This window comes from Macaca fascicularis, chromosome 14 (genome assembly GCF_037993035.2).
Source record: "Macaca fascicularis isolate 582-1 chromosome 14, T2T-MFA8v1.1".
Lineage (NCBI taxonomy): Eukaryota > Metazoa > Chordata > Mammalia > Primates > Cercopithecidae > Macaca > Macaca fascicularis.
The window spans coordinates 74,645,829-74,670,826 of NC_088388.1; the positions used below are offsets into that span (position 1 = coordinate 74,645,829).

The 24,998-nt window shown below is 52.2% G+C and overlaps 1 protein-coding gene across 1 annotated transcript in view; it reads left to right on the forward strand.

The window, feature by feature from the left end:
* Nucleotides 1–24,998, forward strand: part of DGAT2 (diacylglycerol O-acyltransferase 2) — a 32,752-nt gene that overhangs the window by 5,017 nt on the left and 2,737 nt on the right. Inside the window, exons 2-7 of the mRNA XM_005579118.5 lie at nt 10,489–10,617; nt 15,972–16,079; nt 16,444–16,514; nt 22,545–22,749; nt 23,375–23,549; nt 24,435–24,637. Of these exons, the coding sequence (XP_005579175.3) occupies nt 10,489–10,617; nt 15,972–16,079; nt 16,444–16,514; nt 22,545–22,749; nt 23,375–23,549; nt 24,435–24,637 (891 nt within the window). The remainder of the gene's footprint in view (nt 1–10,488; nt 10,618–15,971; nt 16,080–16,443; nt 16,515–22,544; nt 22,750–23,374; nt 23,550–24,434; nt 24,638–24,998) is intronic.

A 24,998-nucleotide genomic window follows, 5' to 3' on the forward strand; every position in this document is an offset into this window, starting at 1 on the left:
GAATAGACATTAGTAAGACAGGCAAGAACATTCAGGTACAGGAAGTAGCATAAATGGAGGCATAAGATTTGGATGGGAGAGGCAGGCTGACTGTAGGGCCTCTGAGTGACCAACCGAGGCTGAGGTCCTAGTGTACTGAGAGCCAGAGACAAGAGATTCAGAGAGGATGCTGGATCCAGGCCTGTAGTGGCTCACCTTTGTCTGCAGCAGGAGGAAGACTTGAGAGCTCATGGGAAAGGAGCCTGGTGCAGTTAGTTTATTGGCCTCCAGCACTTTGAAGGCCTACTGGTATGGAGCTGCTGGCTGATTTGAGGGCCTCATGGGCAGGGCCCAGGGCTAGGAGTCACGCCTGTGTTCTGTCCAGCTCCTGCTTGGCCACTGAACTGCTCTGCAGCCTCAGCAAGCCACTACCCTTCCTTACCCTCAGTCTCCTCATCTATGAAATGAGCAAAAGTGTCTTAAGAACCTGTGCAGATTATGGTGCAGATGCAGAGAGGCTAAGACTGTGAACCTTTTGGGTAAATCAATGGAAATGGGAAACACAAACTCCTTTTCTTATTAGAGCAGAATTAGCCATTCTAAGCCCTGCCTCTGCTTCCCATGTGACCTTGGGCATGACGCTACCTCTTGGGGCCCCAGCTCTCTCATCTGCACAGTGAGGAGGACTGGTTGAGATGACCCCCTTGGCTTCCTTCCATCCCTGCTGGAGAAATGTGATTCCATTCTTGTCCCTAACTGCTGTGGGACTTTTGAGGTCAGCCACCTCCTTATTCTTGTCTTCAGCTTCTCCTTGTGAAAATGGTGCACTCATCTACTTGTGGCCAAGGTAAGTGCCCCAGAAGAACCTGTCTCCCCACGCTTGCCCATATATTGTGATGGGGACGTATTTTGGAGATTCCTTGCTGACCTACTCACAAGCTAGTAGTGTTGCCATGGCAGCCCCTTCCACTGCAGTAGCTACTTTTTGAATGTGCTCGGTCACAGTGGGTGAGGTGGGCAAAGCGGGCCCCTGGGGTCCTCAGCAATCATGTCCAGGGTCCTGGATGTAGCTCCATGTTCGGTATCAGGAACACGGCATTCTAAGAGCCTCACTTCCTTGGCCTTACCTCTTGCAACTCTGTCCTATTTGATGAAAACAGAATACACAAAAACCCAGGTGTATGGAGTAGCCTGAGGACAGGCTTATATTCCCTTTAGGGAGATCTTCTGTGGATAAAAAATCATTAGTGGATTTTAGCAGAGCACTGGTGACCCAAGTTAGCAGCACTCAGATTTCAACTAATCTACCCCAGCTTCCTAATTTAGTGCTCATGGGGAAACCTAGAGAGGGGAGGAAGAGGCTTAGGGCCCCAGCAAGTCTACAGATCCTCAGGATGCCTGGTTCCCTGCAGCAGGCCCTGGCTCCCTGCAGCAGGCCCCTGCAGGGTCCTGATGGCCCACTTCCCACCTGGCACACCTAGCATAGCTGTGTGCTGGCTCTCCAGTAGTTTGGCTGCCCCTTTGGGCCAGATGTCCCAGTGGGCCCTGCTTTAAGGATACTTCATTTGCAAAACAGAACTCTTAAAGGGAATTATTAATCTTTTCAGAAAAGAACTCACTGGCATTTTGGGACCAGATAGATGGCTAGCTAGCTGCCTTAGGGCTCTTAGGCACCAGTGGAGGGAGTGGGCTCTGACTGGCTGTCTTCTCTGCCTTCAGGGTAGAGGCCAGGACTCCTCTACCTAGCATCCCAGTCCTTCATGCCTCCCTGTTTCTCTACTTTTCCAACTAGACTCACAGTCTCTGTGCTGCAGTCTGACTAAACTACTTGCAGTTAATTCCTCCAACTTGTCTTCTCTCTCGGTTTTGGGCCTTTGCAATGCCTTTTGCAGGACTCTACTTCCTGGGGTCCTGTCTCTGTGCCTTCCTCCTGGAAGGCATCCCTAAGAACACCCTCGTGTGGGGGTTGGGGACCTCCCCTGGATTCCCGGTCCTGACTGATCCTTTGTATATAATTGTTCGCAGCCTTGTCTCCCAGCCATATCTGGGATAGGCAGTCCAGGAGCAGAACTCAGCCTCTAGCAGATGCCCAAGAAGCAGAGGAGAGGCAGGGTCTAGAAGCTCCTCTCCTGGTGTGGAGCCTGGCGTGTAAAGGGTACTTAGAAAGCACTGATATGGATGTTAGTGTTTAGGTTCCACCCTTCTCTCTCCCTTCCTCTGGAGCTTTCCATCATTGCCCCAACATTAACCAGCCTCTAGCTGGAGAAGACCTTTCCCTCCTGATTCCTCAGAAAGCTCTGCTTGACCCTCCGTCATAGCACAGGTCAGTCAGCGGTGGGTGGACTTTTTTCTGTCTTTATCTAGGCCCTGTTTATTCATCACAGTCCCCTCAAGCATTCAGTCATTCAGCAAACATTGATCGAGCACCTTCCCTGCGCCTGACCCTGTGCGGAGCATCAGGGCCCAGATGAATGAGACATCATTCACACACATACCTTTTCCCATAATGAGAAAGGGCTGAGTACAGGGGTGAGATGGGACAGGCAGGGATGTGGTCAGTCCAACCTGGGTGGAGGAGAAGGAAGACTTTCCAGAGAAAGGGTCAACAGGTTGGTCTCTGGCAGGCCAGTGCTCAGTGTCTGGTGGATGCCTGGTAAGTGTGTGCTAAAAGACTGACCAAACTAGACTTGGAAGCAATAGAACTCTACCTGGGAGCACTGCAGTGAGGTCAGAGAGTGTGGGGAGACTTCCTAGAGGGAAGGAGTCTCTGGCTGACCACATAGTGAGGCACCAAGTGGAGACAGCTTCCTGTGTGAGGCTTGCGGGAGCCCAGCCCTAGCCTGGGATTCTAATATCAGCGGGCATCACCCTCCAGAGATGGCAGCTTTGCCATGACTGGCCTCTCATCATCATGTATGTGGACTCCCGCTGAAAGGTACCTGCCTGGAGGAGCCTGGAAGAGAGCTCACCTTCAGCCTTGATGAAGTGGCATCTCTTTGGCACTTGGCCTGACTTCCTAGACCTCCCTGGGGCTGGAAGAGCCTGCCAGGGGTCAGTGTGTACTGACCCTCACTCTGCTACCTCTTCTCATAATACACAGTCTGTTACCCTGCACCTCTTTAAAAACTGTTTGTGCTCTCTGTCTTTGTGCAACTTGTCCTCAGCCCTTTGGGGGTAACTTGGGAGTGACTTTCTCACTCACCTAGACCCAGGCAGACATTAGGTCCAGATGGGCCCAGGTGTGACATCCTTGGGGTTGGGGATATGGGCAGGGTGACCCCCCCTGCCTCAAGGAGCCCAAGAGGCTGTTCACACCTCTTTTAGCTGGCATCTTTCTGGCTCTCTTACATTCATACCAGACATTCTGGCCCTTTTCCATAAGTTATTTAGATTCCTTATGACAATCCTGGATTAAAGCTAAGGAGGACACTGAGTCCCAGGGAGGGGGAGTGACTTGCAAGATCTCATTGCAGGTAAGAATCAGAGCCAGGGTTTGAATCCTAAGTCAGCCTGTCGCCTACGCCTCTATTCCTAGGCAGGGCAGGCATTATTTTACCCATCAAACAGGAGAGGACACCGAGGCTTACTTGGTAATTAACCAGCATTCATACAGATCTTTACTTTTTATGAAGCTCTTGGCTACAAATTATCTCATTTAGTTCCCACAACAATCTGGTGAGGTAGGTATTAGCCCCACTGTATAGATGAGGAAGCTGAAGCTTGTATAGGAAGTGACTCATTCAGTCCACTTCCTACGAGTTAGAGGCCAGGTTCTCTTGACTCTCGGCCCCGTTCTCTGCACCGTTTCCAGGCTGGCATGTCCCCTGCCAGATGCCAGTATGGAGGTGAGGTGGGTAGAGGACACAGTGTGGGCTGTCCAGAGGCGTGAGCTGCCCATATTTTCTGTCTACTACTGCTTCCCCATGTGCGCTCAGGTCCTCCTCTCCATAGGCTAGGGATCCTCCTGCCCCTCTATCTCATTGCCCCAAATTATTTTTCTTCATAGCGCTCATTGCTTCCTGATGTTATATCATACATTAATACGTAAGTGTTTTATTTCTCCCTCAGCAGAAGTTAAGCATCCTAACTTAACTTGAGCCAGTCTAACTTGGGTATCAGGCCTATAGCTGCCTCTGAGGCAGGACATCATCTGCTGTGCTCACTGCTGTTTCCCCAGGGCCAGTATTAGTGCTTAGTACCTTGTATGTACTCTATGCTTTGGGTCTTAGCTCTGTCCCCACCCACCTCCCCCAGGAAGCCACCTTTGACTACTCATTCCAACTTCTTTTTTTTTTTTTTTTTGAGACGGAGTCTCGCTGTGTCTCCCAGGCTGGAGTGCAGTGGCGTGATCTCGGCTCACTGCAAGCTCCGCCTCCCGGGTTCACGCCATTCTCCCGCCTCAGCCTCCCAAGTAGCTGAGACTACAGGCGCCCGCCACCACGCCCGGCTAGTTTTTTGTATTTTTAGTAGAGACGGGGTTTCACCATGTTAGCCAGGATAGTCTCGATCTCCTGACCTCGTGATCCACCCACCTCGGCCTCCCAAAGTGCTGGGATTACAGGCTTGAGCCACCGCGCCCGGCCCCAACTTCTTTATTCTCAGCTTCTATTTCAGACAGTCACACACCCCCCTTTCTGGGCTCTTGAGTATTTGAGTCTGCCTCATTAGAACTCCCTGCAAGGCTTTGTTCCAGCAATTTCCCCCATCCACAGTGCCCACTTCCCTCCTGTTTGCCCCCTAGATCTTCAGGGCCCTGGTGAAGCCTCATGGGCTCCTTGGAGCCTTCTCTATGCTACCGTCACTCTGCGACCTCTTCTTATAACACACACCTATGGCCATGCGCCTCTGGAAAAACGCTGCTTGCTCATTATGTATACCCCCTCCCACTCTGGAGACAGGAGGAGCAATGCCAGTAGCCACCGCTTAATTACCTAACAAATGCCACATGTGCCCTACATGTTTTAAAATTTAATGTTCCCAACAATCCTGTGAGGTGGGGATTATCACCCTCATCCTACAGATAAGGAAACCAAAGCTAGAGTTAGGTGACTTGCCTGAGGTCACAGAGCCAGGCAGGGGCAGAGCTGGCCCAGGGCCCTCTTTCTCAGATTTAGGGAGTTGGGGGTCAGACACTGCTGCCCTCAGGCATGTGAGAAGAAGCCCAGAACACTTGGGTTTCATCAGCCCCGAGGTGTGGCCTTCCTGGTCACTTTGATATCAGATATTGGGCAAGGAGGTGCTCATAGACACCCTTCAACACCCCAGCCCTGGGCTGGGCCCTGGGTCTGAGAGCTACTTGAAAGCACGTGGGCTGGTGGGGGCAGGGGGTGGAATCCAGTCTCACCAGAACGTCTACATGAGACTCTGGGCATGATATGGGCGGAGGAGGTAGCTCTCCATTGCCAGGATGTGTTCCTGAAGTCTAGGTGTGGGCTGGCTTGTTTAATGGGGCCAGCCCTCAACAGCGTAGCATTGTAGAGATGATGAGGGACTGGGAGCCTGAATACCCTCCTTAAGTCCTGGCTGCCACACCCTGACCTCAAGCAAGTGATTTTGCCTCTTTAGGCTTCACCTCACGTCAATTTCCTTCTCTGTGAAACGGGATTGCCAGTTCTCCCCTTGCCTATCTTCCCAGAGAGTGCTGTGGGACGGTGAAGCCCCACATAGGCGCGGGAGAAGGGGATTGCTTTCCGGGTGGTAAAAGAGCTGCTCCGGGCCTCGCTGGCAGCTCTACTTCCTGTGCCTTCCCCAAAGATAGGAGCAAGTGTGTAAAGCAAGTGCTGCCTGGGAGCAGCTATTTGAGTCGTCTATTGGGAATCTTCCCCTACAGCCTGTCTCATGTCCCCCCATGAAACAGAGACGTCTGTAGGTAGCAGGGTTGTGTTCCCTTCATAGGTGGAGAAACTTGTACCTAGGAAGGGCAAAAGACGCTCATCCCCCATCTCTGGGGTCAGTCCTCAGTGATGGGGCTGGCTTGGCCTCCTGCCAGACAGTCCAGTCTAACTTGGGCATCCAGGCCTATAGTTGCCTCTGAGGCTGCTCTGGATTTGCTTATGGATTTGCTCAGCTATGCAGTAAACCTCTATGGCTCCTCTTACCACAGATGAATCAGGTACCAAGTCCTGGCACCCATGAGTCACTGGCAGTGGGATGGCCAAGTAAAGTGACATTGGTGCTGTGCTGTGGGAGTGTGCAGAGAGAGTGCAGGTGTGGTGAGGGGCAGATTGGCTGGATGCTGAGGCTCCTTGGCAGCCCCACCCAGGAGTCAGGAACAGTCAGGTTGGGTGTGAAGATGGTGGCATGCGGTGGCATCTGATTGCAGCATCGGCATCCCCACCAGCTTCTGCTGGACTCCTCCCAGCCACAGCTGGGGCAGAGGAAGTACTGACAGCCAGGTGGCAAGGACTGGCAGTGTTTTGCGGGTGCCCAACTGAACCCTCACTTCCATCTGTGTGAGCAATGGTACCAGAACTATGGCAAGCAGGTAAGCTCCAGGTCCCAAATACCCTGCTAGGTCCTTAGGAGGGTGGATGCCAGAGATCACAAACTTCACCCTCCTTACCCCCGTTTCACAGATGAGGAAACTGAAGCCCAGAGAGGTGAGGAGACTTAGCATGGTAGTTGGTGGCAGAGCTGGGACTAGAACCCCAAGTCCTGCTGCCACTTTACCTGCTGTAGAAGATGCGTGCTCCTGACCCACCCCTCTGAAGGAAAACAGATCATCCATTTCTCCCCTTCCCCTCCCAGCTCCCCACCACTGCCCCCTGCTTTGTTGTGGGGAGCAGAGAGAAGGAACTTGGGGACACACAGCATCGGAGCAGACGCAGGCCTGGAGGTTGGGCCTGAATTGAGTTCAGCTCTGCCAGCCCCTGGCTGAGTGACCTTGACCCAGTATCACCATCAAAATAGGGCCAAACTCACAGGAGTCCAAGTGCCTGTGCAAGGGCATGGAGGGTCCCAAAGCTTTATGGGCCTCTTGTGCATCATACCTGTCACTCAGCCCTGCCTGGAGGGAACCCCAGGGGCCTGAAGAGTGGCCAGAGCACCCCCTTGGGGCGGGCCCTGACAGGGCATTGGGGATCCAGATATGGATCAGACCCAGACCTGGCCCTTGGGCAGTTTCCAGTGTGATGCAGAATCAGCTTGTAATCAGCAGTTACTACAAGGCCAGGGACTGTAGGAGCCCTGAGGATGACTCTCTTTTGTTTCTCCATTGTGCCGGTCTGACTTTATCTTCAAATAGATTATCTCCTTGGCCGTCAAGATGGCCCCTGGTAATTCCAGGCCTGCATAGACCTTAGTGTTTATCATCCCAGAGAAGGAAAGTCCTTCTCTTTCCAAAGGCTTCCTGGAAGACTGCTGCCTTATCACCATCTCTGGGTTTTGAAGGATGTGTTGCTTTATCTCATTATCAGAGAATCATCAAGTGAGTAAAGCAGGGAAGGGCCTCTGCCAAGAATATTTCTTAGGTGGACTGGGGGCTCCCACTGGCCCGGGATTCAGCATCCATGTCCAGGCCAGCTCCCAGGCCACGGCTCCATGGTCAACTAGGTTGGGATTGCCTGAGAGGGCCTGGGCCTGAGAAATGCAGAGATGCAGTCCTCCCAGCTTCCCTCTCCAGGAGCCTCCCAACTCTTAACCCCCACGGAAGCACTTGCCATTTGGTATTTGGGACCTAGAGCTCACCACCTTGCAGCATCCCAGTACAGTTGCTCAGGCAGATGGGAAGTGAGGGTTCACTTGGTAGACTGCATTTCCCACTTGTTGGCAGAGTGAGCTGTGGGCGGTAGTTGGGGCTGGATAAGGCAGGGTGAGAACTGAACCAGCAGTGTGTGAAAACCCTGAGCTCAGACCCACCTTGCTGCAGTCCCTCAGTTTCCAGTCTGTATAATGGGGTGAGGGTTGAACAAGATGGTGTGTGTTTCCTGTGCTATGACTACCTGATTTTAAGACACCTAATAAGCTTAGCAGAGGTATTTGGATTAGGCACGACGAAAAATTTTTAGGTCTTCTCAGTTGTTTCAGTTGGGGATATGTCATCAGTGAAATTTCTATACTCCTCCTCCAAGCTGCATGGGGGCTGGCCCTGGTGCCAAGGTAGGGAGCTAGGTAAGCTGACATCCAGTGTGCCTCTTCCCTAAGCACCCCTCAAACCACTGGCTTCAGGGACCTGTCTGCAACGGGAAGCAGTCAGCCACGAGAAGGCATGCTTTCCTTTTTTTTCTTGCTGAATAGAAGGTGGTGGCACCCAGTGCTGTGTCTCACCCCTACCTGAGTGTTTGGACTGAAGTATTTATGGTGGTGTTTCTCAGACTTAATCACCTGGGGATCTTGTTAAAATGCAGATTTTGATTCAGTAAATCCAGTCTGGAGCCCGAGGTCCTGCATTTCTAACCCGCTCACGGGTGATGCTGATGCTGCTGTTCCCAGACCACACTTTAAGTAGGAAAGTGCTAGAGTACATTTTGTCTTCTCTCTAGCCAGGGCATCCAGCCTGCCTCAGATGGAGCAGGAACTCACCTGTCACTTAACCAGCCCCCGGTGGCTGTGGCTCCTGCTTCGCTTCATCCAGCACGACTCAGGAGGTAGAGCCAGCTGCTGGAAGATGACTTGTCCAGCCCCAGCCCTTGGATCAAGGGCTCAAGCCTGTGCTTGGACTTCACTTCCCTCCCTTATATACTCACCCAAACCTGTCCCCACTTGCAGGTGAAGGTGAAGGGTTATGAGACCCTCAAGGATAAGCATGTGATGAACTCATCTGTCCAGGCCCCACTGCTGGGCAGGTTGATCAGGCCCTGAGCATGACCCTCCCACTGTGTCCTGTGTACAGAGCCTTTGCACTCAGAGCTGCTCTGGGGAAAGGGAAGGTCCTCTAAGCAGGGTCAGGAATGCTGGGTTTCAGTCCTGGCTCTGCCGCCTACTGCCTGAGTAGCCCTGGGTCAGTCAGTGCCTGTCTCTGGTCCCCAGTCTCCCTGGCTGTCCAATTAGGCTATACTGGATGACCCCAGAGGGCCCTCAGGCTCTAGGATGGGTTGCTGGGCAAGTCTGGAGGTGGGAAAGTCCTATGAAGGTAGGATTTTTATAAAGGGGGTGAAGGAGCAATTATGAGGCAGACCTCTGGAATGGTTCTATGGCCCAGCCTCTTTATTTGTTTTTGTGAGTTCACATCCTGCTGCCTGCACCTCAGTTATGCCTGTGGTGTTATTAGATGCTACTGAACACCCAGTTTGTGCACCGAGGATATGGCAGTAAACCCTGCGAGCTTGCCTGGGGTCACATAGTGAGTAGAACCAAAGTCTGAACCTAGGTTTGACTCTTCTGCTAAACTAAGCCCCTTCCCTCTGATGCATCACACCAGGGAAAGGGGTCATCTTGAGGCCTAGCATTTCCTTCCTTCCTCCTAAAAGTCAAAGCAGTTGTTAACTTTCAGCTGATAAAATCTGGCCTTTCACAGAGCAGATGGTATGAAGGAATGTTTGACGGGCACACAGTAGGTGCTTGGTGAAGATGTGTCGAGCAAAGGGCATGTAGTGGGGGCTCAGCAAAGAGGGGTTCGAGGTGGCCCACTTCTTCAGCTGCTGGAAGGAATGGGGTATGGGTGAGGAACTTTCATCCATGCTCTTCCCCAGTGCTGTCTCTCCTGCAGTCACCAGGCTTCCTGTCCCCACTGCCCATCAGCTGCTGGAGTCCAGGGCGTCATCCTAGGGGCACCAAGCCAATTAAGTGAGCACATCTCGTCCTAAGTTCCAGGCTTGGCACTTGCTTGATAGCGAGCATAATTACAGCCCTCAGTGTCCTTCAGGCTGCCTGAAGCTCACTGGCCACTGGGCCCTTTGGGGAAGCAAAGGCTGTCACCTTATTCCTTTCTGGGCTCCACACTTTGGGCACTGAGATGAGGATGAACATGTACATCTCTCTGAAAGTGGTAGTGGTGTGGGGAATCAGTGGTGTTGGGGGTGGGGGCAAGAGGGTTCAGCTCCTTGGAGAAGGGGTGTTAATCTGGGACATACAGAAGGCCGAGCAGGGATTGGGGATGCTCAAAGTACACTTGGAGAAAAAAAACATTGGAAATTGGATGTTGAACCTCTGTCCTTGGCCTCACAGACAGATAGCAAAGTTTAAATATTTGTACTAGATCCAGATAAAGGACAGGAGTTTGACTGGGGTGGAGGGGATGGAAGAAAACTGGCAATTATGAGAGACTTCCCAAGGCCTAGCCCCTGGATTAGCCTCTTTAGATACTTCATGTGGTCTCCAAAATGACCCCCTGAGTGCGATACCATTCCCATTGTGTATCTGTAGAAACCAGGGCACAGGGGAGCATGCAGACAGCCTAGAGTTACAAAGCCATGGGGTGGAGGGCTAAGATCTGAACCTAGGTCTGTCTGATTCTATAGCTGATGGTCTTCTCACATCTAGAAAAGTTCCTGTGGGAGGTGAGGTTTGTACTGGTGACCCTGTGACTGGAGGGAAGGGTGACAGTGGACTGACATCTTCCCTCTGCTGTAGGCACTGGATCCAGCATCCTCTCCGCCCTCCAGGACCTCTTCTCCGTCACCTGGCTCAATAGGTCCAAGGTGGAAAAGCAGCTACAGGTCATCTCAGTGCTCCAGTGGGTCCTGTCCTTCCTTGTACTGGGTAAGCTGGGCCTTACAGGGGGGCGGGTGGGCAGGCAGAGTCCATTCCCCAACAGAGGTTAGAGTAGGAGCCCTGCTCTGCAGGGGTGAGGGAATAAGAGTAAGTCTTACACACGCTGCCCCCCCCAGCACATTTCCACATCTACCTTTGGGTCCCAGATCAAGTGCTCTACCCCTCAGCATGCATGAGGATTCAGCGAGATTCGGTGGGAGGTGGTGTGATAGTTCCCATTTACAGATGGGAAACCTCAAGTCTTAGAGAAGGTAGGTAACTTGCCCAAGGTCACACAGATTTGAATCCCTGTCTATAGGACCCCCAAAGCCTGTGCCTTTCCCACAGTGCCACCCTGCCCACCAACAGACATTTTCTAGCAGGTATGTTACTTTGCCTTAAGGTAGTTTGGTGCCATGTTTAAGTACTGAATCTCCTGCAAACAAGCTCTGTGACCTTACACAGATTATTTGAACTCTCTGAGTGTTAGTTTCCTCATTTTGAATGTGAGGAAAGTGCTTGCTTCACATGGCTTTTGTGAGGATTGAAGATAAGAAATGAGAGCACCTGGCGCAGGGCCTGGTCATGATGGGCCCCCATTACATGGGAGTCATCAGGAGGTGCCCTCAGACCCCACTCCTAGCCCACACCCATCCTTAGCTGAGCACATTCCCCAGGTGCTTCCCGAGGCCTGCTCCCTGCTGTCTCTCAGCACAGCCCACATCGGTGCTTTGGTTGCTTTTTCTGCAGGTCTGGCAAGATACCCTCACTCCTTAGGTTGCCATCCAGGCCAGAGGCAGGACAATATGATTGTCTGAGGGGAGGGAAGAGGCCTCTTGTTTTTCCCCAGACCCCTGTGCTCTCAGCATAGCAGGTAGCTTCCTCAGCACGTCAAGGCAGATGAACCTGCTCCAGAGCATCACAGAGTGCATTCTAGCACCTGTGAGCCAGTCCCTCTGGGCGACCCACTCTTCGGGACTGTATAGGCTGGTAGGGGATCATCAGGACTTACCATGTCAGTGCTGAGCAGCTGTCCTTCAGACAGATGCATGGGGTGCCCTGAAACTCAGACCATGTTTGCAGAGCCAAGGGATAGAACTTCACAGGTGAGAAAATGGAAATTTGCAGAGGTTCATCAACTACCTGCTACCGTGAAGCTCATTAAATGGCAGAGTTGGGATTTGAGCAGAAACTCCGTGCATTCCCCAGGAATCCCACATTACTGGAAGCCCAGAATTAGTGAACTGGGGCTGAAACAGCCAGTCTTCACCTTTAGGCCCAAGAACGGGCTTTGAGGAGGGGATCCATGAACCCTTAAAATTATATGCAAGATTATATATGACAGTATGTGCACATTTTTCTAGGGAGAAGGGCCATACTGTCCTCAAAGTCTTACAGGGACATGCAGCCTCGAGAAGCCAAACACTGGTTGGAAGAACTGAGCAAACTAAACAGGCTCCCTTAGGACTCAGACCCTAACATGGCTTGCATTTGGCCACTTACTAGAATCCCAGAGTAGCGAGCACAGTGTGACCCCTTCTTACTCAAAAAGGAAGTGGAGGCCTGCTTGGGGTCACATGAGAAGAAAGTACTGGGACCAGGACAAGAACCCAGGGACTCCAGCCTCCCAGACCCCCTGCCTAGTCTGCTAGACCAGCTCCCTTTGTTCCCTGTTGCACCCAAAAGCCACCACTATCCCTGTCTTAGTGGGTCTGGGCCTGGCTGGTAGGGAGCTGAGCAGCTTGTAGAACACCAGCTCATGCAGCTGGTGATGGGGACTGGCCCTAGGCTGTAGGTTAATAATTGATCAGACCCAACCACAGCCCAGAAACCGGCCCAGCATCTTCTCAACACCCTTGCCTGGCCTCGCCTCGCATAGGTGGGAGCCTGGCCTGGTTGGACAGGCAGATCTCCTGAGCTACTGCTAATTACCACCCTCAGCAGCCCCAGCCACTCCCTCCCTCTGCCTCTCAAACCTGCTGGCAGAAGCTCACCTGGCAAGCAAAGACCATGGTAGCCCTGTTGGTCTCTCCCTGGACCAGAGATTTTTCACCACTTTGTGCCATGGAACCCTCTGGCATTCTGATGAGGCCTATGACCTTTCTTAGTGTTTTAGAGTATTTAATACAAGGTGCATTGGATTTCAAAGGAAACTACTGATAATAAAATATAAATATCTACACATTAAAAAAGTTGATTAGACATGTAGTAACAGGTGCCTTTTTATTACTGTAAATAAAACGATCTAGTAGCAAGTGTAAAACTGCTACAAAGTTATGTGAAAATACCTTTGTTATTTATTTGTGTCATAAATACTGCTGATAATTCTGTGATTTATTACATTGGTAAGTGAAGGAAATGCCAAATTTCCATAAGAGATAAGTGAAAATTTAGATGTCATTTGTTTCCCCATTCAAGTCCATGGATATTGTGTGTCAGGCTAAGTAAGTTCAAACATCATGTTTAATTTTCCCAATACCCTGTAAGGAAATTAAGACTTAGGAATGGGGCTTGGCCAGCAAGTGGCAGGACTAAGGCTCTAGGCCTGTTTGGTCCCAGAGTCCATGCTCTTCACCAGGACACACTGCTGCCTTCCCTGCCATTGATCATCCACAGACTGCCCTGCACCACAGGCCGCAGGGCTCCAGAATTTTGTATCACAAGTGTCTTTGCAGGCACCATGATGTGCAGAAAGTGGGTGATGTGTGAAAGCGGTCCTGAGCCTTCCTTGTGTGGGGCAAGCAGGGCCTTCTAAGCTTCTCATGAGCTCAGCAACAGTGGTTTTTACTGCAGCCCCATGACCTAAGAGCATGGAACCAGAGCCTGTTGTTCAGAGGACAAGGATTAGGCTCTGAGAAAGGAAGGTCATTTGGTGGATTTAGTTCATCCTTTTGCTCTTCCTGTGTTTGGTTTCTGGGGCTGGAGAGATTAATGTCACCTGGTTTCTGCTCTCAAGGAGCTCAGGGGCTAAAGAGCTGTCTGCTAGAGGGAGTCTAATGAGGGAGGCAGATGACGAAAGGGATGGTAAGTGGTTTGAGAGAGAGTTGTGTACACATAGGGGAGGGGAGGAAGCCCCCAGCTGAGAAAGGCCAGGCTAGAATTCAGTCTCTGGATACCCCATCAGGCCTCTTCTTCATCCAGGCTGCCTCAGCAGCAGAGTAAGGACAAGTTGGTAGGGATACCCACCTTCCCAGAGAGACCAGCCCTCTAAGCAGTGGGGCCTGGAGCTCATTACCCCTCTGGTCCCATTACCCCTCAAGAGAGTTAGAGGTTTCTGGAAGCTAGGTTTCCAGGGTGCTCAGACCATAGCCTAAACCTCATGGTTCCTGTCTGGCCCACCTGGAGCATCCACCTAGAGGATGCCACTAGAGGAGCCTGGATGCCTATGGAGTCTGGGGGGCTAGAGTCATCCCTTTTCAGGCCTAAGAAAGGGAATCAGGCAGACTGCTGAACAGTAAGTATGACTTTGTAGGCAGCTTTTAGACATAGCTATTCACCAAGCTACCATAAGCTTTTCACAGTTTGCTTTTAACAGGCTCTTGTAGGCTGCACATGCTTCCCTAGAAACTTGTCTTCCCTTCTGCGATGTCATACTCCTAAGCTGGTCCTGACAAATTGGACATCTCGTCACTCTGTGTTCACTGCCCCTCCCAACAAGAGAGTTGTACCCTGTTTTTAGCTACCCTGGGGAGAGGCTGGCTCAGGAGTCTAGAACAGGGCTAGACTGGGGGGCAACAAGGGGCTACCATTTCCCTCCCCATAGGCTCATGGAGAGTCTACATCCAGCCTTATCTTCTCCCATGGGAAACCAGAGGAGGCTCAGCATGGTGAGAAGAGAGCATGACATCCAGAGCTAGGCAGCCCACAGCACCTGGGACCACCAGGGGATGGGCACACACAGCAAGGGTTGGCCTCCCTTCTTGGGCAGTGGAAAAAGTCCTAGAAGGAGGCCATGCTTCTCCCACCAAACATGAGTACCTGCTGCCCTTGCCCTTGTGCCGAATACCAGGCACCAAAGAAGATGCCTCCCCGCCCAGTGTGGGGAATTTACAGGCAAGAGATGATATGTAGATAGTATGATATTGGGGAATACTTCTTGAAGAGCTGAGGTCTGAGATAGGCCTTAAAGGTTGGGTAAAAAATGGAAAGAGAGAAGCCCTGCTGAGGGCAGCTAGTGGCAAGCCATGAAATAAAGCAGGCATGGCACAAGCTCTCCTTTCTTTCTGTGCCAGGCTAGGTTAGTCTCTTTTATGGCCTACAGGCCCAGAATATGGTGACCAATGGAAGCCAGCCTCCAGGCAAGTCTTCCAAGTGTGCTGTTAGGGTTTTTTTTAATACTTTTGAGATAGGGATTCCCTCTGTTGCCCAGGTTGCAGTGGAGTGACACGATCATGGCTCACCGCAGCTTCAAACTCCTGGCTTAAGGAGTCTTCCCATCTCAGCCTCCAGAGTAGCTGGGACTACAGGCACATGCCACCTTGCCCAGCTAATTTTTAAAATTTTTTTGTAGAGAAGGGGTCTCGCTATGTTGCCCAGGCTGGTCTTGAACTTCTGAGCTCAAGCAGTCCACCACCTCAGCCTCCCAAAGTGCTGGGATTACAGGTGTGAGCCACTATGCCTGGCTGCTGAGGTTTTTGAAGACGGGGAGGCTGATGGGCTCTGCGCTTTGACCTGGGACTTCCTGGACTGCCATTATGTTGGAAGGGAGCCAGCCCTCCTCCTGGGCAAGCGTCTCCTCTCTGGTCCCTCCAGTGATGGTCTGGGACTCTGGTGAATTTCTAAAGCCTAATGCAGAGAATGGACTGTAGAGTCAGACCTGTGTTTGAATCCTGGCTCTGCCACTGTCCTGCTGGGTGACCTTGGGCAAGTTATCTCCCCCTTGAACCTCAGTGTTTTTATCTCTAAAATGGGGCAAAGTCACCCTGCCTCACACTTGAGACAGTGGCTCAGCCCAAGTCTTGAGATGCAGAGGCACTGGGTATGTGTTCCCTCCCCTCATCCACAGTGTCTGGGCTGGGTGCTGGCACGGGGGCACACACAAGGAGGGGACAGTAAGAACAGCTTCACAAGAAGCTGAAGCCTATCTCCTTTGGTGTTCCTGCCCAGATAACATGGAGCCCATGGGCCCCTCAATGCCCGGACAGTCCATCAGAATCTGGGAGATGAGGCTCGTCTTGTCCCAGGAATCTGCTCCTCCCTGGGCTGAGCATTCCTGTAGCTATTTCTCAGGGTTTGTGGGCCCTATGCCCATGGCCCTGGGTGTGCCTAGCTTAGTGCCACAGTAAACACTCATTCCATCCACCATGGCCCTGAGGGGAGATGAAGCCCAGTAGGACATGACCTGTGACCATTTGCCCCCGCAGGAGTGGCCTGCAGTGCCATCCTCATGTACATATTCTGCACCGATTGCTGGCTCATCGCTGTGCTCTACTTCACTTGGCTGGTGTTTGACTGGAACACACCCAAGAAGGGTAAGTGCAAGGCCTCCCTTGCCCCACCCCTCATTCTAGGTATGCTCTCCCCCCTGCACAAGCTGAAGGGCCTCATCCTGAGTGCTGTCTCTTTTAACACCCACTTTGTGAAAAGCACTGGACTAGTCCTTTGGGGGGAGGTTAAAAGCCCCTCAAAAGGCACTGTTCTGGTCCTCACGAGTTCACACTCAGTCGAGGGTTTGCATAACATGAGGGAATGAATGTGGAAAGGGGCCCGATAGGAAGGGGGCAAAGATGCTCCATGGGGTGATGGTCACCCGCTTGGATTTCACACCAGCCCTGTCCTGTCTGCCTTGCCCGAATGTACCCCCACCCCCACTAACTCTATTTTATTCCCTGGAAGGTGGCAGGAGGTCACAGTGGGTCCGAAACTGGGCTGTGTGGCGCTACTTTCGAGACTACTTTCCCATCCAGGTAAAGTGCTGTGAGTGTTGTCTTTTGAGGGTGGGAATGGGTGGGAAATCTGAACTCGGGCCTTAACCCACCCACAGGGAAGCAAGTTTAGACCAAGTTGGTCTCTGGGTTTCCTTCCTACTGTGTCTAGCTGTGCTGGGGACCTCACTGCTCTTCTGAGTATCCATCGTCTTTGGGCCAGCCCTGAGGTCCTGACAGGGAAATGTGGCTCAGTTTGGCTTTCATTCTCACCTCTGTCTGGTCCCTGCCTGGTCTGCAAGCTGGGCTGGTGAGGCACAGTCATCTGGCCCTGATGCATGTGGGCGATTGGGCGATGCTGGTGAATTGAGGATAACTCTGGCAGGATCCTGAAGGTTTTCCCCACAGGGGAAAGACCTGTCTGGCTAGCTCACTCAACACCCCAGCCCCAGCACACCCTAGTTGCTGAGTCTCCCCGAGAAGGTAGGGGTGCTGAAGAGTGGAGGCAGCGTGTGAATGTGAAAGTGTTCTGTGCGGGGTGCAGGGTGGTGTATATTTGCTGTTGTGAGTCAGTGACTGAGATCCTGGTGTGCTGCCTGGGGGCAGTGGCTGGGTAACCCTGCATCCTTCACTGCATTCAGTATGTTGAGGGTGGCAGGGCCAGCTCCTTCTGCTCATCCTTAGCCTAAGCCCAGTCTTCCCGGGACCTTACTGTTCCTCAGGGTCAGAGTTCCTTCTCCTTTTCCTGACCCCATCTCTCTGACTGCAGAAAATTTGAAGCTGCTTTTGTTGGGAGAAAGTTGGATCATAGGACCCAACCCTCTCATTTTGGAGGTAAAGAAACTGAGCAGGTAAAGATGGGCAGGACTTGTCCAGCCTGCATAGTCTAGTATGATGGCAACATTGCAACCACCATCCAGGCTTATTGAATTCGGGACCCAGGTTCTTTTCCACTGATTTCCTACTGCCTGTTTCTCTGGAGAGATTCAATTCCTGGATTTCCCCATTGGACTGATTCCAGCTTCCTGGGTCTCCCTCTCCCCCTTTGCTGCTGGAGATCTCAGTTTAAATTCCTGCCCTGTCACTCCATTCATTGACCTGCCACCATTGCTCCCTGTCCAGTGCAGGGCTCTGCTGGGCATGGGGACACAAGTCAGCCCTGCCCTTGGGGTGGGCTCACTGTCTAATGCATCCTGATAGACTTTGTCACTTTCTACCATGGGGCCATGGGCAGACTTTCTCAAGCCTGCTGAGCCTCATCTGCAAAATGGAGCTGTATGATGAAAAGTGAAAAAAAGCTGTATGATGAAAAAAATGAAAAGTGATCAGTTCTGGTTGGGTGTGAGTGATGATAGACTGTTCTCTCTGCTTTCTCTCTCACCTCAGGGGCCAGGCTCCAGTGTTCTCTGTTGCCACTGTGGCCTGGTCCTCTGGAAGCCTCCAGGAGGCCAGTAGCCCCATCCACTTGGAACAGGATGACCTGATGACCGTTGGTCAGACCTTGGACAGGCAGGTGTCCTTTGCTATCTCCACCCTTCCAAAAGAACCAAAACAAACCCCTGTGTCCTTCTCACATCTCTGTTCCAAGAAGTCAACTGGGAGTTGGAGCCATAGGGCACATGCAACCTGGCCCTGTGAGGGCTCCCTGGGGCACTAGGACAAAACCCAAACTGGGCCTGAGGCAGGCTGGGGTGTTGAGCCTCAACCTGGGGCTTAGGCTGGGCCCTGCCTCTGTCCCTCAGGGCCTCAGTCTCCCCTTCTGTGCAGTCAGGATTTAGCCATAGTGATCTGACATCATGCCTGACACTCTGTAGGGGTGTGTGTGACCCTCCTGTCCCACCCCCTTTTCCTGGCCTCTTGCCAGTAATCATGTAATGAAGATCTGCCATTGTACCCACCCACCCACCTACTCCCTTCCTGGTGGGACTCTGGTCTTTGCCAGCAGAACAGCTCATCTGGCCCAGAATGTATCCCTTCTGTTGGCACAGGTGGGGTTCATGTGTTAGCAATAGCCACCGAGACCACCAGCCACCTGGAAGAGGAGCAGACAGTGCCCCAGGTCACCTCTCCCCAAGGTGTAGGCAGAATGCTTGGAGAGGAGACTAGGAAAGACTCTCTCTAAGCTTAGAATCACCTGTCCATCTGCCTCATTTCACTGATAGGCTTACTGAGGCACAGAGACGAGGGACTATCCCAAGGTCACAAAGCTTAAGTAGTAGCAGGACTAGTGTAGGAACCAGGGCTGTCTGCTTTGAGGCCCATGGTCTTACTCCTGTGTTACTTTCACCATCACTGTGCTGTGCTGTGTAAACTTAAGCAAGCCTTTGCTCTTCTGTGGGTCTGAATTTTTTCCTCTATGCACTGCTGTGGTGGGACAAGCCTATCTGAGCACCTTTCCTCTTGTGGGAGGCAGGGTATAAAGAGTGACTTGATAGGAATGTTTCCCAGACTGACATTAGCCAGCAGGCTTGGCCTGGGCATCGTGTTGGGCTAGGACTTTGCCACTGGAAACAGGCAGCAAGAGGACACAAGAGCAGGCGTGTCAACAGAGCCTTCATTGGCGGTATCCTTCCCCTCCCTCCAGAACAGACATTCTCTTCAGCCCTGCGGGAGGGGAGTGTGACATGAAAATAGATCAGAGCTGGTCAGATGCCTACATTCTTTTGGGTCCTACAGCAAGGGCATTGACTTGCACTGTGTCCCAAAGCACCTCATTCAAACAAATGTCCCATCAGAGCCTTGAGGAGGGAGGAGATGATTTAAAGAGCCACCTGGGGCCCACTGGGTGACACGTCTTCATCCAGCAGCCCAGGGAAAAGTGCAGTGACTGGCCTGCTGCAGACATGCAGGATAATTTGCTGTGACCTCCACAGGGGAAGTGCAGTTCCCTTCTCTAGGCCTCAGCTTCCCTCCTGTCATCCAAGGAATGGCTTAGACCTTTCAGAGCTCTGCCAGCCCATGCTGTGTTGTGTGTTCCTGGTTATCAAGGCCCGATGGGAAGGTGGGGGTAGCCATAGGAAGAGGACAAAAAGATGCTGCATGCCGTGATGGTCACCTGCTGGGGTAACTATCCCAGGCCTGGCCATCAGCTCAGGAGCAAGTTTCCAAGTTTCCCACCCGGTATTGGCTGCCCCAGCTCTTCCCTCGATGCCTGCCTGCCTTTTTCATCAAAACTAGCACAAGGAGCCTTTTTTTTTTTTTTTTTTGAGACGGAGTCTTGCTCTGTCGCCCAGGCTGGAGTGCAGTGGCCGAATCTCAGCTCACTGCAAGCTCCGCCTCCCAGGTTTACGCCATTCTCCTGCCTCAGCCTGTCAAGTAGCTGGGACTACATTAGCTGGGACTACAGGCGCCCGCCACCTCGCCCGGCTAGTTTTTTTTGTATTTTTTAGTAGAGACGGGGTTTCACCGTGTTAGCCAGGATGGTCTTGATCTCCTGACCTTGTGATCCGCCCATCTTGGCCTCCCAAAGTGCTGGGATTACAGGCTTGAGCCACCGTGCCCGGCCCACAAGGAGCTTTTTAACTCCAGCTTCACTGAGAGCTAATTTGGTAGGCAGACCTGCTTGTTAGGAGGCGAAACATTGGAACAGCAATCCTACAGAGCTCACATAAACGAGATTTTGAGATCTGCTCACTGTCCCAAGCCCCATTAGCCATGGATTAGACTGCTGCTGTTTCCCATTTATTTGGGGAGTAGCTGAGAGTTGGTTGGGTTTTGGAGCAACTTTAATCTGTTTGCCAAGGGCAAAACGGGAGAAAGAGCATCAGTCTCCCAAGCGGTGGGGATGAGAGGGAGTCTTGCTCACATTTGCATAGACTGGCAGCGTCAGAGCTGAGAATGGTGCCAGCCACCCTTTTCCATCCTCTCTGTCACCTAAAGATTGGGATTTCAATTTTCCAAGGTCAGCCACCAGCATCCTCTCCCCCAGAGCTGCACACAAGGTCCTTCAACTCTGCCAGGAGGCTCCCAAATCTAGAGTCACAGAAAACCTGGGCTCTTGATGTTCTGCTGGTGGCCAGTGACTCTGCTTCCAGGTGGCACCAGTTCAGGGAAGGGGCACTTTGCAGCACTCAGGTGGGAGTGTCATTGATATCACTTCTCTTGAGGCAGGGCAGCCAAAAAGACCAACGTGTTCATTCCTTGTTATCCAGGAATTGTATTTCTAGAATTTTGTTTCACAAAAACAATCAGATATGTGGACAAAGATAAGGTATTTATTGAAGCATTACTTCTAAGAGGGAAATTTTGGAAGTTTTTAAAATGTCCATCAAACAGGGTTTGAGTCGGTGCTGTTACATGTAGGAGAGCTGTGCTGTAGAATACGAATGCAGCCACGAGAAGACATGGAACTGAGGGATTTTGATAAGGACAGATAGCTGTATGTTTGGTGGAAAATGATATAAAAATGATATCAACCCATATAACCTCAATTTTGTGGATTTTGAAAAAGAGCATGTATATTTTTGAGTAGAAAAAGGACTCAGTGAGTCAGATTGTTTCATCTGGATGGAAATATGAATTTTTTTAAATTTTCTTTTTGCTTTCCTATATTTGTAAAATTCTTTAGGAGTTTCTTTATTTTCTTTCCCTCTGCTTTCTTTTCTTCTCCTTTATTTCCCTGTCCTTTCCTTTCCTTTCTTTTCCTTTCCTTTCCTTTCCTCCCCTTTTCCTTTCCTTTCCTTTCCTTTCCTTTTCCTTTTCCTTTTCCTTTTCCTTTTCCTTTTTCCTTTCCTTTCCTTTCATTTCCTTTCCTTTCCTTTCCTTTCCTTTCCTCCTTCCTTTCTTCCTTTCCTTCTTTCCTTTCTTCTTACTCTGTCACTCAGGCTTGACTGCAGTGGCTCAATCTTGGTTTACTACAGCCTCTGCCTCCTGGGCTCAAGCCATCTTTCCACCTCAGCCTCCTGAGTAGCTGGGACCACAGGTGTGTGCCACTATGCCCAGTTAATTTCTGTATTTTTGTAGAGATGAGGGTTTCACCATGTTGCCCAGGCTGGTCTCAAACTCCTGAGCTGAAGCAGTCCTCCCACCTTGGCCTCCCAAAGTGTTGGGATAATAGGCATGAGCCACCATGCCTGGCCCTATTATTTTTCTAATCAGAATAAAAGTAATGTTTTTATGAGCAGAATACCCTTACTCATTGTCTCTCTCAGCCTCCTCCACCCCCATCTTGTTCCTTGTAATGCAGGGTAGGTGTCACAGGCTCTGCCTCTCATGGCTTAGGGTTTAGGGACACTGCATCACCCACCCCTCCAAGCACCAGCCCCAGGGCAGCGGGTGGGCCCTGAGGAAGCCAGTCATCGTTTGGAGCAGCCCAGTGTCCTTAGTACCACAGGTCAGGTTCTCAGCTGCTACAGACTTACAACTGACCTCTACCCTAGGCTGGCTGGCACAGGGCTGTCGCTTGTCCTTCCTGCCTCAGAACCTGAGCTGAGCCCAGCTGACTGTGGGAAAGTTTCCATTTGAGCCAGCCAGTGTCCCTTTTCCAGGCCAGGGGAGTAGGAGGTGGGCTGCCTGTCTCATTCTGTGAACTGTGGAGGAGCCCACAGAGCACAGGGCCAAGTAAACCTTACCTCCAAGGAGCTCATAGTTTGGAGAGACTGACAGTGGGGGCAGAGCTTGCAGCCAAGGCCCTGGTTGCCAAACTCAGGAACTTGGACCTTACTCATATGAAGCCAGACACCCTTTCCAGTCTGAGAGTGACAAGGGTTGGATTTGAGTTTTAGAATAATCACTCTGGCTGTGGCGAAGAGGATGGGCCCAGAGGGAGGGAATGCCGGAGGCTGGCAGAGTGCAAAGAAGAACTGCTGTGTGCTTGGCTGGGGACTGAGAGGAACAAGGGCAAACATTACCCACCCCTTCCCAGAGAGCCATAGTGCAAATGGTGACTGCCCAACACCAGCACTGTGGCCCTGGGGATGAGGGTCTGAGGTCAGGTGTGGAGAGTCATTGCAGCAGCCCTCAGGCCCATGGAGGCCCAGGGGAAATGACACATCCAGTCCCTCCCTACCCTCTGGGTATGCCCTGGGATCCCTCTCCCAGCCAGTTTCCTCTGACCCAAGGTCATCCTTGCAGCTGGTGAAGACACACAACCTGCTGACCACCAGGAACTATATCTTTGGATACCACCCCCATGGCATCATGGGCCTGGGTGCCTTCTGCAACTTCAGCACAGAGGCCACAGAAGTGAGCAAGAAGTTCCCAGGCATACGGCCTTACCTGGCTACACTGGCGGGCAACTTCCGATTGCCTGTGTTGAGGGAGTACCTGATGTCTGGAGGTGAGAATCCACCCCCTGCTTGCTCCTGCTGGGCACTGTTGTCAAGGCCTGAGCCTCTCCATCGAGCAGGGTGACACAGGGAGCCAACACACCATTCCTTGGTGCTGGGCCTGCATTGGGAGATGCGACCTGCTGCAGACATGGTGGGTCAGGGCTGAGGAGGAGAGCTGTCCATATGGTCTTCAGAATTCAACTCGGATAACAACTTCCCTAGGAAGCCTTCTTTGACCCCCTTTTCCAGGGATCCCCAGCCCTTGTGTTGCCCTCTATACAATCTGATTGTTGTCCATGGCACTGTAATTGTCCAGCCACCTGGGACTTCCCACCAGACTGATGCATTGGGATCCCCAACACCTTGCACTGACTTGGCAGGATTAGGGCCCAGGGAATGTTTGCCAAATGCATGAGTTCCCAAAACAACCTTGTATCATTAGCTGCATTTTACAGATGAGGAAACTGAGGCTCAGAAAAATGAATAGCTTACACAGAACCAGACAACTCCAAAGGGACTGGGCTAGGTCTGGGGCCAAGACCAGGGTTCTTTGTGTTTTACACGTGACTGTGTGCTGGGGATGGGGAGTGGATCCATGGGCAACCCTGACTGTGCGTCCTTCCCTCCCCCCAGGTATCTGCCCTGTCAACCGGGACACCATAGACTATTTGCTTTCAAAGAATGGGAGTGGCAATGCTATCATCATCGTGGTGGGGGGTGCGGCTGAGTCTCTGAGCTCCATGCCTGGCAAGAATGCAGTCACCCTGCGGAACCGCAAGGGCTTTGTGAAACTGGCCCTGCGCCATGGGTGAGTACACACACACTCACTCCCTCCAGTGTCCCTCAGCACAGGGCAGCAGACTCCTTGGCCCCTGAAGACAGGACCCAGACCCCAGGAAGGCATGGAAGGGAGTCAGTCATTCTGTTGGGGAGGGGATGATGTTGGAGCCCAGACTGCACAGTGTGGGCCAAGTTTGCCCATGTGTGTCTGGGTGGGCACAGATGCAACCTGTTGCCTGGGGGCCCTTGCAGGTGGGCCAAGAGTCCAGGCTTATAAGCCGGATTGGACCACCTGGGGCCAGAATACATCATTTTGCTGGGAGACCAGGAGGTCAGGAAGGAGGGTGGCATGGAATGTGACTGGGGGACAGCAGCTCTTTTCTCTGTCCCCTGGGGACCTTACCTCAGGCTTTGGAAGAAGAGGCTGCCCTTCAGGCTCAGCCCTGGGCCAGCCCCTGGGGACCCATTCAAATTGGACCCAGTCCCTGCCTTCAGGGAGCACCAAGGGTAGGGAAGGGTGGAGGTACAGACAGTGACAACACAGTGTGCTGAGACTGTGACACAATGGTGAGTCCAGGGCTGAGAGAGACCTGGGTTGGCTGGGGGACAGGGAGAACTTCCTGGCAGAGGCAGGCCCTGCAGGAAGAGGTGGAAAACAGGCATTCCAGAGCAGGATGCTCAGCCTTCCCTTTGCCTGGGGGACCCAGAGCTCTGTATGCTCCCCAGTCACTAGCAGTGGGGCAGAAGGCCCATCAGAACCTGGTAGAGAGGGGTCATGTGAACTTGGGACACTCCAGGTGATTCTGGTATACCCAGTTGGAGGGGGTCACTTGGCCAGTGTCCAGGGCCTCTAGGCTGACAGAAACTGAAGCCAGTAATTAGGGTATGACAGACCCTGGCCTCTCCCTTCCAGAGCCGACCTGGTTCCCATGTACTCCTTTGGAGAGAATGAAGTGTACAAGCAGGTGATCTTCGAGGAGGGCTCCTGGGGCCGATGGGTCCAGAAGAAGTTCCAGAAATACATTGGTTTCGCCCCATGCATCTTCCATGGCCGAGGCCTCTTCTCCTCCGACACCTGGGGGCTGGTGCCCTACTCCAAGCCCATCACCACTGTTGGTAAGCCCCTAGCCTGCTGACCAAGGGCTGTCCTGAACACAGGGTGCCACACAGCTAGTCAGCAGTAGAGACGGGATTCCAGTGCAGGCCACCTGGCTCTGATGGCCATGCCCTTAGCCATGAGGACTTTGAAGTGTTGGGTGCTGATGGGCTTGGTCAGAGAGGGTAGTAGTAGGGGTCGGGGATTGAGCCTATGTGATGAACCAAGCTCTGTGATGGGTGAGGAAAGAAAATCTGCAGTCTCTGGGTTTGCAGCACCTACTAGTCTATCAGGGAAGACTATTACAACAAGGACTGGTGGGGGAATGTGATGAGGATGGGCAGGTGCTCTAGGGAGTCCTAGTGGACCCCAGGGAGGAGG